Here is a 13816-nt window from a genome sequence, read left to right on the forward strand (position 1 = left end):
AGACAAAGCTGCTTTTTAAATTTTCAGAGCTTCGTTTTAATCTGTAGTTGGCTCGGTACAGCTAACAATACAGATAACGGCATAACTGATAATACTAACAATACAGGGTACATAGCCTGATCATTCTAATCAGGAGAATTACAATGAAGTAAGGGGGACGCGGGTGGTGCTGTGGGTTAAACTACAGAACCTCTTGGGCTTGCAGTTCGAATCCCCGCAATGCAGTCAGCTCCCATTGCTCAGTCCCTGCTGCTGCCAACCTAGCAGTTCGAAAGCACGTCAAAGTGCAAGTAGATAAATAGGTACCAGACTTATAAATAAGTCTGGGGAAGGGGAGAGCAAACGAGTGTGGTAAGGTGCTCACATGGGCAGGGTGTGGCTGGGGTCCTGTGACAACTACAAAAAGGAATGTGGTGCGGAGGGAAATTCAACTTTTATTTCTATTCATTGTAACTTTCTGTGTATGTATTGCCATGTATTGTTCCATGCACATCTCAGACGGCTGATTCTGCAAATACTCAGCAAAAGTCCAGTGAGGATGAACTGGGCTTACTTCAGAACAGTTTAAGGGCCAGTGCTTAGAGCAAAAGCAGTGCAAGGGGGAGGAGTCATAGAATCGAGGAATTGTAGAGCTGGAAGGGATCTCAAGGGTTATCTAGTCCAGCCCCCGGCAATGCAGGAATCTCAGCTCAAGCAGCCATGACAGATAGCCAAAAGGAAAGTTGGACTCTCACTGCTTACCCTTCCCTCAGCTGAGGAGAAAACACCTAAAGGAATTGGAAGGTGGTATGCCGTGGTCTAAACCACAGAGCCTAGGGCTTGCCGATCAGAAGGTCAGCGGCTCGAATCCCTGCGACGGGGTGAGCTCCCGTTGCTCGGTCCCTGCTCCTGCCAACCTAGCAGTTCCAAAGCACGTCAAAGTGCAAGTAGATAAATAGGTATTGCTCCAGCGGGAAGGTAAACGGCATTTCCGTGCGCTGCTCTGGTTCGCCAGAAGCGGCTTAGTCATGCTGGCCACATGACCCAGAAGCTTTACGCTGGCTCCCTCGGCCAATAAAGCGAGATGAGCGCCGCAACCCCAGAGTCGTCCACAACTGGACCTAATGGTCAGGGGTCCCTTTACCTTTACCTAAGGGGGCCATCGCAGTGGTTTCTTAAAAAGGTATCCTACAAAGTCTGCTTGATTATTCTCCTTGGGTTCACCCTGAGAGCTTGTTTTAAAAATACAAGTTGAGCAAAGCTCAACCCAAAACATTAAGATCTTTTTGCAGAAATCCAAGAAGCTCTCAGCCCCTTGTAAATAATTATCCTTCTTGCCACTGGGATAATTCCATGCTTTTTTCTGCTGCTATTACAAATAAACAGATCCACAGAGAGCAAAAATGCCATGCCTTCACCTTTTTTATTGTCTTATGCTTGGGAAACAGCTTTTGGAAGTTAGAATAGGAAATATGTTTGAGATGGGTACAAAGGAAAGAAAACAAGGCAGCAAGCCTTCAGTGACCCTTAGAAACAGACTTTGGAAGTCCTAAATACAAATGTCTTCCCTTTAAGGGAGAACACTGGGAGACATAACATCTTGAGGAATATAAATTTAATGTCCGGATGCTTTCAAAGTGCCATAACCTAGTCGTCGTCATCGTCGTCGTCATCATCATCTTCATCTTCATCATCTTCATCAACATCATCGTCTTCAGTGTTTATCTTCCCAGAAAGTACATCCTCTATCCAATCTTCCAATTCCTCAGCTGTTGGGAGGTCATCATCATCTCTGATATCCATCCAGACACTATCAGCCTAAAAGAAAGGGCAGTATAGAAAGAAAAATGAAGATTTGCTTCATGTAAAACAGCAGGAGATTGGGCCAAACTAAACATTTAAATCCTGAATAAAAAAATTCCTTCCAGTAGCACCTTAAAGACCAACTAAGTTAATTCTTGGTATGAGCTTTCGTGTGTGTCAGAGCTGCCCGAGGTCCCAGCTCACAAAGGACCAACGCCAGTCCGTTGTTATGTACAAAAGTCTTTATTGAAACGCAGTTTCGATTTCAAAGCCGCGGCGTGCAGCCCTACGTCTTAAACCCTAGACCACTGAAGCTCCGTCTGAATCTCCTCCCCCCAGACACCAGTTTAAGACTCTAGCCTTGCTCCACCTCTTCCTTTGCTCTTTCCTCCTCTGGGTCCGCCTGTCTGCTGGGGTCTTGCCCTTTCTAGACTCTTCTGATGCTGAGTCCCCTGAGTCTTCCCCCTCCCTCCGGCGGGCTTTAGGACCTGCTTCCCAATCCGGGTTACCTGCTGTGCCGCACGCCTGTACATTCGAACTTGGCGCGCGCGCCCAGCCGGCAACCTTCCTCCTGACCGTTACACTGCTCCTGTGACTGCTTCCCCCTTCGGGGGGGCTAGCTGGATCTGACCTCCCCTCCGTTCCCTCACTCTGCGATGGAGGCGTGGCCAGCCCTGATTCATCTTCTCTCCCTGCTGGAGGAGAAGCTGGCCCTGATACATGGGACTCTTCCCCCCCACTACGCTCTGGTGGGGGAGCTGGTCCTGATCTCCCGCTGCTGCTTTGGGAGTCCCCGCTGGCCCCTTGCTTCTGGTGTGTCCCCCCTGGGACCGCCCTTGCCCTGGCCGTCGGCGCCCCCCTCTGGGAATCTTCTGATTCGCTGGAGAAGCTCATGGAATCTCTCGTGCCACTCTCATACTCCCCTACGCTGCCCTCAGATTCTTCCCCTTCTTCCCCTTCGCTCTCCATTTCCTCTCTCCCCTGTGCCTCTGCTCCTGAGCCCCTGACAGTGTGCATGCACACTTCTTCAGATACACTGAAACAGAAGTCACCAGACCCTTCTATATAGTGAGAAGGTGGGGAGGGGTATTACTCAGAAGGGTGGTGGGATTGGGTGATTGGCAGATAGCTGTGATGAGCCTGTTGACGACTCTTAACGACTGCAATAGGTCTTACAGGAAAAAGCAAGGGGTGAGAAGGTGAATCCAATGTCTCCGAGACCTGGTCTGAAGAAAGACATTGGATTCTTATCTCATTATACATGACAAAGCCATTTTTCACCTTCTCACCCCTTGCTTTTTCCTGTAAGACCTATTGCAGTCGTTAAGAGTCGTCAACAGGCTCATCACAGCTATCTGCCAATCACCCAATCCCACCACCCTTCTAATACCCCTCCCCACCTTCTCACTATATAGAAGGGTCTGGTGACTTCTGTTTCAGTGTATCTGAAGAAGTGTGCATGCACACGAAAGCTCATACCAAGAACTAACTTAGTTGGTCTTTAAGGTGCTACTGGAAGGAATTTTTTTATTTTGTTTTGACTATAGTAGACCAACACGGCTTCCTATCTGTAATTTAAATCCTGATCTGCCCAATTATGTGTATAAGAAGTGTCAAAAGGTAAAGGGACCCCTGACCATTAGGTCCAGTCGTGGATGACTGGGGTTTTGGAGCTCATCTCGCTTTATTGGCCGAGGGAGCCAGCGTACAGTTTCCGGGTCATGTGGCCAGCATGACTAAGCCGCTTCTGGCGAACCAGAGCAGCGCACGGAAATGCCGTTTACCTTCCCGCTGGAGCAATACCTATTTATCTACTTGCACTTTGACGTGCTTTGGAACTGCTAGGTTGGCAGGAGCAGGGACCGAGCAACGGGAGCTCACCCCGTCGCAGGGATTCGAGCCGCTGACCTTCTGATCGGCAAGCCCTAGGCTCTGTGGTTTAGACCACGGCATACCACCTTCCAATTCCTTTAGGTGTTTTCTCCTCAGCTGAGGGAAGGGTAAGCAGTGAGAGTCCAACTTTCCTTTTGGCTATCTGTCATGGCTGCTTGAGCTGAGATTCCTGCATTGCCGGGGGCTGCACTAGATAACCCTTGAGATCCCTTCCAGCTCTACAATTCCTCGATTCTATGACTCCTCCCCCTTGCACTGCTTTTGCTCTAAGCACTGGCCCTTAAACTGTTCTGAAGTAAGCCCAGTTCATCCTCACTGGACTTTTGCTGAGTATTTGCAGAATCAGCCGTCTGAGATGTGCATGGAACAATACATGGCAATACATACACAGAAAGTTACAATGAATAGAAATAAAAGTTGAATTTCCCTCCGCACCACATTCCTTTTTGTAGTTGTCACAGGACCACAGCCACACCCTGCCCATGTGAGCACCTTACCACACTCGTTTGCTCTCCCCTTCCCCAGACTTTCCCACTGTCCCCAGGTGGAAATTCTTCATTTAACCCCCCTGACAGCTTCCATGAAACAATCTACGCTCTGCTGGACCTCAGAACACCTTCGTAGATTGGCGTTTCAAAAGTTTACTTAAAAAATAAGAAGATTTTTCTTAGCGGGGGGTGGGTGGTAGCATGGTTATATGCACATAAAATGGTGCTGTGGGTTAAACCACAGAACCTAGGACTTGCCGATCAGAAGGTCGGCGGTTCGAATCCCCCCGACGGGGTGAGCTCCCGTTGATCGCTCCCTGCTCCTGCCAACCTAGCAGTTTGAAAGCACATCAAAGTGCAAGTAGATAAATAGGTACTGCTCCGGTGGGAAGGTAAATGGCATTTCCGTGCGCTGCTCTGGTTTCGCCAGAAGCAGTTTATTCCTCTGGCCACATGACCCGGAAGCTGTCTGCAGACAAACGTCGGCTCCCACAGCCTGTAAAGCGAGATGAGCGCCACAACCCCACAGTCATTTGCGACTAGACTTAACTGTCAGGGGTCCCCTTTACCTTTTGTGCACATAAAACATTCCCCAAAGGGCAAGGGAAATAAAACAGGATAAATACATCCACCTAGTCCTATCTAAAACTCTTTTTCATTTCCTCAAATTCTTTTAAGGAAGATTATTTCAGTGGAAAGTTCTTAGGCTCTTCTGTCTGCTAGCAGCCCTAGCTTTTTCCTCCTGCACCAGGCTAGAGTTCTTCAGCAATTCCTATATGCTGCTTCTCATCTCTGCAAGCACCCCCCACCATCGGGATCCCTGAGCTACCCTTTTCAAATCTCAATCCACAAACGAACCAGACAACAAAAAGTTCACCTTTGTCTCAATTCCATCTACAGACAAGATTTCAAGCAACCCACACTTTACCTCATTATTTTTAACACCTCCTGAAAGGTTTACCTGCCAGACAAAGTTGGCTCCAGTAAAATAATAATAATAACCATAATTCTCAAACCAAACTACATCCCAGATTTTTTTATTTCTTTGTAAACCGGAGTGCATCCGAGTCACTCCCTCAGCATCCCAGAAGAGGATGAACTGTTTTTAAGAAGTGACAGTTGGCAAGTTCTATTCTACATTAGCTGAGATTTTAGCATTGCCGTGGGTCCCTTCCAATCCTACAGCTCTATGATGTGCTACGAATGACTCCCAATAAAAACCACTATCACCAAGAGAAGGGTTGTAAGTTGTTTTAATATTGTTTTTAATGCTGTCACCTGCTCTGGGACCTTAGCGTGAAGGTTCTGTTATGAATAAATTAGTAACAGAAAGGAGTATGGGAAACATGGAATAAAAAAGGAGGGAAACGATAAAAGGTATAAATGTAGGTGCCATACGGAGTCAGTTTATCATTGTATCTGGATTTGGGAGCAGACGGCCTCCACTATGAAGTGTGGAAGATGGTTGGGAAAATAAAATGCTTGTAAAAATTTATCAGGTGTAAGAACATGATTTGCAAACAGAAATGCAAGACTGCCCTCTATAGTTTGGTGGTTCCTATAATCAGTTATAATAGTTTGAACAAGATATCTCACTCCTGACAGAACAGTGCTCTGCCAAATTGCTGAAATAAATGTTTGCTTTTCAAATTAAGAGCAATTGACAGAATCAAGCAGATAACACTTTTTCTGGGCTGCTCCTCTTCAGACTGCATGCATACTCATGACAGCACTGAGCTTTCTGTGCCTCCCTCATGTCTTCCACTTGAACCGGGGAACCACCTATGGGCAGTTTGCTAATCTCACTGAATCATAGAATCATAGAATCATAGAGTTGGAAGAGACCACCAGGGCCATCGAGTCCAACCCCCTGCCAAGCAGGAAACACCATCAGAGCACTCCTGACATATGGATGTGCTAGTGCTAGCTAGTGCTTCTCTAAGGGGCAGAGGCTGACTTCAATACAGAATATTTTACAATATTCAGCCAGTTTTTTTTTCTGTCCTTAAGAGATTCCAAAGCTCAAATTTAGCTCTTAGAATCAATTACGCAAGGCAAGAATCTTGTCTAACTTATTCTGAAGTTTGACTTGTGAAACGTTCGACTTCCAAAGCATGGCTTCTGATTGGCTGCATGAAGCTCCTGCAGCCAATCAGAAGCTGCAGAAGCCCCATCAGACATTCGGCTTCCGAAAGAACGTTTGAAAACCGAAACACTCCAAGTTTCTGATGGTTCGGGAGCCAAAACGTTCAACTCCCAAGGCGTACAGGAGCCGAGGTACAACTGTATCTGAATTTTTGTACCGCTTTATTGACTTCATGAATCAAAGGAAAGATGCCATAACTGGGAATTAGCAGGCTTTCCTCCTCCCCCCACTTGCTACTGAACTGACTTCCAAGCTATCTACGATGGATCAGGGTTGGCGCCACCACAACCATAAGTAGGACACCACTCCTGAGTCTGAATATGTATATGATCATTCTCAGCACGCAACTATAGTTCTGTCTCTGAAATAAGCAAGACTTAAGTTGGCAGAGGACTTCCTAGAACTATACTGCAGTGGGATACCTGGAAGAAGAGAAGAGTATGGGTGCGCCAAACGAAGAAATCCAGTTTTTGGACTTTGGATAGGCCCCATGTCAGTTTGTCTCTTCCTTGAACCTAAAGCTACCAGGTACGTGAACTTGCTGATACTCACATCTGTGACATTGACCACACCAATCTGTGGCTTGAATAGGTCGATCTTGAAGGTCTTTTCCCAGTACACAATGAGCTGTAGGAGCAAAAGAAAGGGAAGCATTTCATATAAATATGGTGATTTATTAAGCAGTGCACAAATCCAAGTTCACCCAAATAAATAATGGGGCCTGACAAGGCGGAGACTAGAGACTAAAGGTTGCCATCCAAATGTGTGTGTTATTTTTGTAAGACTTGGGCTGTTGTTCTTCATTTCTCGTTCAATATTCTCTTCCCCTTTCCTCCTTTGTCTCGACCAACACATTCCCGAAAGTAAGGGTTAATTTGAGCCAAGTACAGCTGGCAGAATGGTATTTTCCGTGCCAGAGTTCATCTCTAGGAGATTTGCCGTTGTAGAAGTGGATAGGAGGGTGCCTATGAATCTATCTGGAGCAATGGAAAAATTACAACAAAATGGCAATAACGCCAGGCCATCGTACTCACCAGAGGAAAGTCGTCTGGGTCAATCCACACAATGCTCAATTCAGGGTTGTCAGTATTGTCTTTAGCAACCTGCTTGACAATTTCCAGGAATTCAAAGCCATCTGAAAAGAAATACGGTTTAAGTTCCTCTCATGCATAGATGTCAGAAGAATCCACTAAGCTATCATAGTCGTTGTCAGAACAGGATGTCCCAAGCAACCCTGCCAGTGGCAGAAGAGAATAAATAAAAAATATTGGCCCTCTGCATTTTCTCATTGCCATTCAACTGTCTTTCTGTTCTGGACATGGGGAGTAGCCCGGTAATCTCTTCATTTCTTTGCCCATCTTCTCCTCTGCATGAAGAACCCGCCTCATGACTTAGATGGCATGTAAACAAAACATTCCTGGAGCAACAAAGCCATGTTGGAAGCCCCTGCAAACCAAGGAGCTGAGCTGCGGGGAAAGGATTCCTGTGAGCAGCAGTAGTTGGCTGTAGAAAGCGCAGATTAGCTGGTGCCTCTGATATCACTGGCCCCCTTCCTCCAAATCCCTGAGGTAGTTTTGCAACTCAGGAAAAGCTGTACACTAATAATAATAATAATAATAATATTGAAATGAAGCAACATATTTGCACTGTTCATAGCCATGAAATGCAAGAACTATAGTCTCCGATATATTTACACACTCTCACATAAAGGAAAGGTGTGTTCACAACAATGCTTTCAAACAGTAGTAGCTTGTTCTTGCATTTACGTCAGCAGTAAATTACTTCACATTTGTGCAGTTCAAACACAGCCAAAGCATGAGGGAGCAAATTATTGCTGCCTATACTTTGTTCCCAGGGTGAGTAGAAAAATATCACTGACCAAGTATGAATCCTACAGACATAGGAGGGTTAGAGATATCCAAGCAAATGGTTTTATTCCATGATCTGCTCTCTTGTGTTCTTGCACGTAGGAAGGGATATGTTGTAATTTCCATTGATCTCTGAGCTCCAGAAAGGTGGACAAAGAAAGATCCCTTACCTGGGTCATCTTCTTCAGCAAATGCCACAATGTGAATGCCATCGAGGTCATCCTCCTGTGGACAAGAAATATTGGATTGGTGAGCTGAAAGTTAGGGACGACAGTGCGCTGGGCAGGGGAGATGGACCTGAAGATCAGTCAACCAGAGAATGTCAAGAAAAATCTATGATTAGAAGTGTTTCTAGAAATTAACAGAAAGATAAATATAAACAGAATCAACAAAAAAAAAATTAGGCAAAGTTCAGTGGGGGTCTGAAAATAAATGAGCAGACACAAGATGGAGATACACTGGAAAGGGTTCTAAATGACTTGCCTCAATATGGTAATTCCGCATTTTATATTCATGGCTCCTACCAATAGTTTGGGTCCAACAGCAGTCAATAATGACAACCTTACAATGAATTCCAGTCTTCATTGTAGACTGTCTCACCAGAGTGGTGCATGCTCTGGTCATCTCCTGCTTGGACTACTGCAATGCACTCTACGTGGGGCTACCTTTGAAGGTGACTCGGAAACTACAACTAATCCAGAATGCGGCAGCTAGACTGGTGACTGGGAGCATCTGCCAAGACCACATAACACCAGTCTTGAAAGACCTACACTGGCTCCCAGTACGTTTCCGAGCACAATTCAAAGTGTTGGTGCTGACCTTTAAAGCCCTAAACAGCCTCGGTCCAGTATACCTGAAGGAGTGTCTCCACCCCCATTGTTCTGCCCGGACATTAAGGTCCAGCTCCGAGGGCGTTCTGGCGGTTTCCTCCCTGCGAGAAGCCAAGTTACAGGGAACCAGGCAGAGGGCCTTCTTGGCAGTAGCACCCTCCCTGTGGAACGCCCTCCCACCAGATGTCAAGGAAATAAACAACTATCTGACTTTTAGAAGACATCTGAAGGCAGCCCTGTTTAGGGAAGTTTTTGATTGTGTTTTTAATATTCTGTTGGAAGCTGTCCAGGGTGGCTGAGGAGCCACAGCCAGATGGGCAGGGTATAAGTAATAAATTATTGTTATTATTATTATTATTATTATTATTATTATTATTATTCCTGTGATTGATTGGCAGGTTCCGTGGTCCATAAGGCTCTTCCCCCACAAGTTATTTTTCTTGCAGAGGGATAAAGTGTCCCAGAACACATATGGCAAGCCACTTATTTATAATGACTCAAGCAGAAGACTTGGGGAGTACATAGATTCTGTCTAAGACGTGTAGCACAGTTACTAATCTGAACTGCACCTGAACAACCGTTGACTAAACATTGTATTTAGTCAATTCACCAGCTCTCTCCTGTGGCCCTGCCCAAAACCCAGCAATAGGAAACTCCCAACTGAAAACTCCAGCCTTTTTCACACAACTCCATCATGTGGTCAGTGAATGTATGAATGGCAAGCAAGAACACATCAGATAGTGAATATCAGCAAATCACTCTGCCCAACTCTGATAGCTCCACATTGTTGTCATTTAGTTGTGTCCGACTCTTCGTGACCCCCAGGACCAGAGCACGCCAGGCACTCCTGTCTTCCACTGCCTCCTGCAGTTTGGTCAGACTCATGTTGGTACCTTCGAGAACACTGTCCAACCATCTCATCCTCTGTCGTCCCCTTCTCCTTGTGCCCTCCATCTTTCCCAACATCAGGGTCTTTTCCAGGGAGTCTTCTCTTCTCATGAGGTGGCCAAAGTCTTGGAGCCTCAGCTTCATGATCTGTCCTTCCAGTGAGCACTCAGGGCTGATTTCCTTCAGAATGGATAGGTTTGATCTTCTTGCAGTCCATGGGACTCTCAAGAGTCTCCTCCAGCACCAGAATTCAAAAGCATCAATTCTTTGGCGATCAGCCTTCTTTATGGTCCAGCTCTCACTTCCATACATCACTACTGGGAAAACCATAGCTTTAACTATACGGACCTTTGTCGGCAAGGTGATGTATCTGCTTTTTAAGATGCTGTCTAGGTTTGTCATCGCTTTTCGGAGCTAAATATGTATGGCTGAACACAAATGTTGGGCTTCCACACCATCAGGGATCTGCACCATCAGGGTTTTCAATTATTTGAAGAACAAAAGAAGCCTTCTGTATATGCAGTTGCATGCATGTAAGGACTCCTTTTATGCATTCAACTTTATATGGCAAGATGGACAGGCCAACATAGTAGGCATGATTGCATGGTTCTCCTGTAACTTTGTATGAGGAATGCTTACGAAGTTAAGAGGGCTCCCACATTTCTACAAAATTCTGATGGGTATAACATTTCAAAGACTGTAGAGAGACTCCAAGTCATTAAGGACCATTAAAGTGGTTTCGTACAGGTCGTGATCACCCATAAAGTTTGTAAGGCAAAGCAATAGACCAATTCATGAGAAACAAGGCAACCAAACAATCACAGAAGGTTCTTTCTGGTGCTGTTCAAAAGTGAGAATTGAAGGGGACAGTTGGGGCATAGGAATGGGAGAAAGGAACAAAAAGATTCTGGCAGGGGTGTCTGTAAAATCTAATAAGAGGAAAAGAGAATTGAGAAAGGTTAGCATTTTTAAAAAAATAAAAATAAATCTGGGATGGTTTTCTTCCTAAAAGCCACAAGGTTGGCAGCAAGGCCTTGGGTATCTGGGCACAATGAAAATTATATTGGCAAAGGCCATCTGAGTTGGCAGTCAGGTTGTTTATTGTGCACCTGCTATGAATGTCATCTTGGAATTATACCATGGAAAACCCTCATGTTCCTTGTCTTCCACCAATCCCAGCTTTCAATTTCAATTGGTATTAATGCAAGAGGAAAAAAATCCATCTAAATGCTAATTTCTTTCCCCTTGAGCCCACCAGTTACAGAACCCCCATAAAATGAAGAGCTAAAAGAATAAGTGGAAAACATCTCTGGGGGAAGGTGGGGGAATTGTAAGAACGAGGTTTTAGAGATGTTTGGAGCAGATTTACTACTGAAATGAGAGCAAAAATAGTCCACTGTAATGTGTGGTTTGTGTGTTTCTTTTCTTCCAACCCCCTCCCTCACCCCACAAGACAATTCAAACTGTCTTAGCACAAACACAATTCCAAAGTCGATAACTCATTAAACAAGTGGCAAAGGCTCATCTCTGATGCAGTGGAAGAAACCTGGGCTTCATTTTCCTAGCATCTCCCAGTGTGTTAGAGAACAGAGGCTGCCATTCAACTACCAATGGGTGGATCTGCCCATTTTGGTTTATCTGTGCTTCAAAATCCCCCCCCCCCTTGATTTCGCTTCACCCTATCTCTGCATCAGTTTAGAATTAGTATTATTTTTTGAAGTCATCTGTATTCATCTTCATGTGCCTGTCTCCTAATGCAGGCATGTCCAATGTCCAAAGTCCGTTCGGGGGGCAGTTTATTCCAAAAAGCTCAACAACTTTAATCCTAAAAAACTTTCAACTTTGGTCGGCCCTCTTTGAAAAAAGTTTGAGCCCTCCTATAATGTATGCATTTTGCTCATGATTTTGCCATATATACATATGACAAATTCTCTTATATTTGTGTAGACTATTTTCATGAATACTGCCTTTGACCGGGGGGGGGGGGGTTGGTCCTTAAGGGTGCCCCCCTGGTGAGTGCTGGATAGCAGAGCTACACGAGTCCCAGGTTCACATACCCAAGTTTCAAGTAGCAAGTGGGGGAGGGGTAATTTCTTCCCAGTTCTTTGCTGCATGGCTGCGGTTTGCAGCTGTTAACATGCCCAGGAGATCCGAGGGCTGTGATTCTTCCTTATGACATAATTCACCTTCCCAGATGCCTTGGATTTGGTTGTAGCAAGCATAACAATTTTACCATATACTTTGCATTCTGAGTCTTCTTTACGGGCGTGCTTGACAATGCAGCTAGACTAGATACTTTCTCACGAAAATATCCCCATCCCTATAGCTCCCAGTGCTCCCAATTTGTTTCACTTACCCAGGTCTCAAACATATCTTCTGGGCGCAGCTTGCGCAGTGTGGCTCTGAAAAGAAAGAATAGAGACCTCAGTTTTATGGGTGAATCTGTATGGTGATTATGATTGTAAGAGTCTGTGTAACAAAAGTAGACTCAGAAGACAGGAACTTCCACTGGCAGGCCTAAACCAGATTGACACAGTGGTCCATCTATTTTTACAACTGCAGTAAGTCTGATTCCAAACCATACGGGGGCATCAGCAATTTCCATTAACACAAACAGCAACAACGTGGGAGCAAGGAGGAATAGACTCTATCCAGGCACAACATATCATGTACAGTGGTACCTTGGGTTAAGAATTTAATTCGTTCTGGAGGTTCGTTCTTAACCTGAAACTGTTCTTAACCTGAGGTACCACTTTAGCTAATGGGGCCTCCCACTGCCACCGTGCCACTGGCACGTGATTTCGGTTCTCAAAGTTCTTAACCTGAGGTACTATTTCTGGGTTAGTGGAGTCTGTAACCTGAAGCGTATATAACCCGAGGTACCACTGAATTTTTTTCTTTTGTGAGTCGAGGCCCCACCCCCGCTTGAAGAGAAAATAATACACATGGACACAAGTATTTAGGTTAGTGGGCTAAGAAGGCCACAAATTTATTGGTTACAGAATGTGAGTGGCATTGGCTTAGGCATTGGATCGGACGGACTATACTTGACTCCTGCCCGCTCTGCCGGGAGTCACACAAGGGTTAACAACCAGTAGGGGGAACTTGTTGATGCAAATCAGCTGGAAGCTTTCCCCTAGACTCACCGGGGGTCAAGCCATGGCCCTAGCCACCCCCAGGGCATAGGACAGGAACCACAACCGCAGGCTTCCTTTAACAGAATACCCTTCAAGGGGAGTGGTAGGTGATGGCCACAACCTCCCCTCCGACACACAACATGTTTGCCTAACCGCCAAACCTGACAAAGTTGTGACGATTTGCTATGAGGTAGGCGAAAAAACCAAGTGGCTGGTGCCAATCTGCCAAGTGGAAAAAAAATCCTACCAGGCCCCCTGGACAACCAAGGTGACCAACCGAAGTCCATAGCAAGGTCAAGAAAAGAAGGAAGAAACCTAAAGGAGGGTGGGCGGGTGATCCGAGGAAACCAGGAACAAGAAGGGAGAGTCCGTGTGCCCGCGGTCATTCAAATACAGCTAAGCCACGCCCCCACCCAGCCTTATAGGCTGGCTGGTGAGCGTGACGCGGGCACAAGACTCAGAGACACAGGGGGCTGAGTTACGCCCCCTGCCAGCGCAGGAAGCGGTTCCCGCTCACAACACCTCCCCTCCGTGAAGAGGAGAGGCCTTTTTCTGATAATTTTTATTTATGATTTTCAATTTTATGCATTTCAATAATTTTACAATCATTTTAATGTTTTGAAACTCAACTTCCTTCCCCCTCTTTCTGCGGTTCCTTCAATTTTTTTTTTATATTTTCTGCATATTCCAAATTAACTTAATCATTTATTCATCTACTTTAAATGCAAACTCTTATAAAACTGCAGGTTATTACAATAATCCTGCCAATGTTCTTATCTGTTTA

At 45.4% G+C, this 13816-nt stretch overlaps 1 protein-coding gene across 1 annotated transcript in view; it reads right to left on the reverse strand.

Annotated features, from left to right (window-relative positions):
- Nucleotides 1–1383: 1383 nt before the first annotated feature.
- CASQ2 (calsequestrin 2) overlaps nucleotides 1384–13816 on the reverse strand; it is a 34360-nt gene continuing 21927 nt past the window's right edge. Inside the window, exons 7-11 of the mRNA XM_079960318.1 lie at nucleotides 12252–12297; nucleotides 8348–8402; nucleotides 7344–7444; nucleotides 6862–6936; nucleotides 1384–1797 (exon numbers count right to left, since the gene is read on the reverse strand). Coding sequence (XP_079816444.1) covers nucleotides 1627–1797; nucleotides 6862–6936; nucleotides 7344–7444; nucleotides 8348–8402; nucleotides 12252–12297 — 448 coding nt within the window. The 3' untranslated portion in view covers nucleotides 1384–1626. The remainder of the gene's footprint in view (nucleotides 1798–6861; nucleotides 6937–7343; nucleotides 7445–8347; nucleotides 8403–12251; nucleotides 12298–13816) is intronic.

The sequence above is a fragment of the Podarcis cretensis genome (assembly GCF_951804945.1).
Source record: "Podarcis cretensis genome assembly, chromosome: 17".
NCBI classification, from domain to species: domain Eukaryota; kingdom Metazoa; phylum Chordata; class Lepidosauria; order Squamata; family Lacertidae; genus Podarcis; species Podarcis cretensis.